Source organism: Penaeus japonicus, unplaced genomic scaffold (assembly GCF_977035675.1).
Source record: "Penaeus japonicus unplaced genomic scaffold, GWHDUDI00000001_assembly GWHDUDI00000007, whole genome shotgun sequence".
NCBI lineage: Eukaryota > Metazoa > Arthropoda > Malacostraca > Decapoda > Penaeidae > Penaeus > Penaeus japonicus.
The window spans coordinates 21,426,585-21,427,567 of record NW_028234409.1 but is presented as its reverse complement, the minus strand read 5'-3'; the positions used below and the strand labels follow the sequence as shown (position 1 = coordinate 21,427,567).

General features: G+C 38.5%; 1 protein-coding gene across 1 annotated transcript in view; it reads left to right on the top strand.

Moving 5' to 3' along the window:
• Positions 1 to 272: 272 nt before the first annotated feature.
• Positions 273 to 983, top strand: part of LOC122247356 (uncharacterized) — a 25,727-nt gene continuing 25,016 nt past the window's right edge. The window contains exon 1 of the mRNA XM_086538208.1: positions 273 to 289. Coding sequence (XP_086394334.1) covers positions 273 to 289 — 17 coding nt within the window. The remainder of the gene's footprint in view (positions 290 to 983) is intronic.

Here is a 983-nt window from a genome sequence, read left to right as displayed (position 1 = left end):
CCCGTTTACCCTACCCCCTCTCGCTCTCCCTTGCCCACCCCCTCCCCCAAGCGTGACAAACCGCCCCCCTACATCGCCAGAATGAAATGTCAAAACAGGTGTCCTTCATCTCAATGGCTGGACATCAACTAGCGGGATGACTCTCGGCTAAACTCTGACTCCTATGCACTCGTGATAGAAACCCTAATTTGCCTGAATTAGTCACTCAATGTGGGAACGGTGGATGCAATATATACATTTTTACACACACACCGGATAATAAAAGGTGAGGAATGTACGCCGCGCGAAAGTAAGAGGTGAGAAATACACGGCACTCGAAAATTAAAACAACGTGGAAATTAAATATGAGAAATACACGCTGCGCGGATGGTGAGACATGCACGCCGCAAGAAAATAAATAAGCGATATACACGTCGAGCGAAAAAAAAGAAAAGAGAAATACACGCAGTGCGAAAATAAGAATGGGAAATACAGCCGCACAAAAATAAAAACAGAAAAACACAGCCACACAAAAATAAAAACAGAAAAATACAGCCGCGTAAAAATAAAAACAGAAAAATACAGCTGCGCAAAAATAAAAACAGAAAAATACAGCCGCGCAAAAATAAAAACAGAAAAATACAGCCACGCAAAAATAAAAACAGAAAAATACAGCCGCGCAAAAATAAAAACAGAAAAATACAGCCGCGCAAAAATAAAAACAGAAAAATACAGCCACGCAAAAATAAAAACAGAAAAATACAGCCGCGTAAAAATAAAAACAGAAAAATACAGCTGCGCAAAAATAAAAACAGAAAAATACAGCCGCGCAAAAATAAAAACAGCAAAATACAGCTGTGCAAAATTAAAAACAGAAAAATACAACCGCGCAAAAATAAAAACAGAAAAATACAGCCGCGCAAAAATAAAAACAGCAAAATATAGGCCGCGCAAAAATAAAAACAGCAAAATATAGGCCGCGCAAAAATAAAAACAGAAAAAAT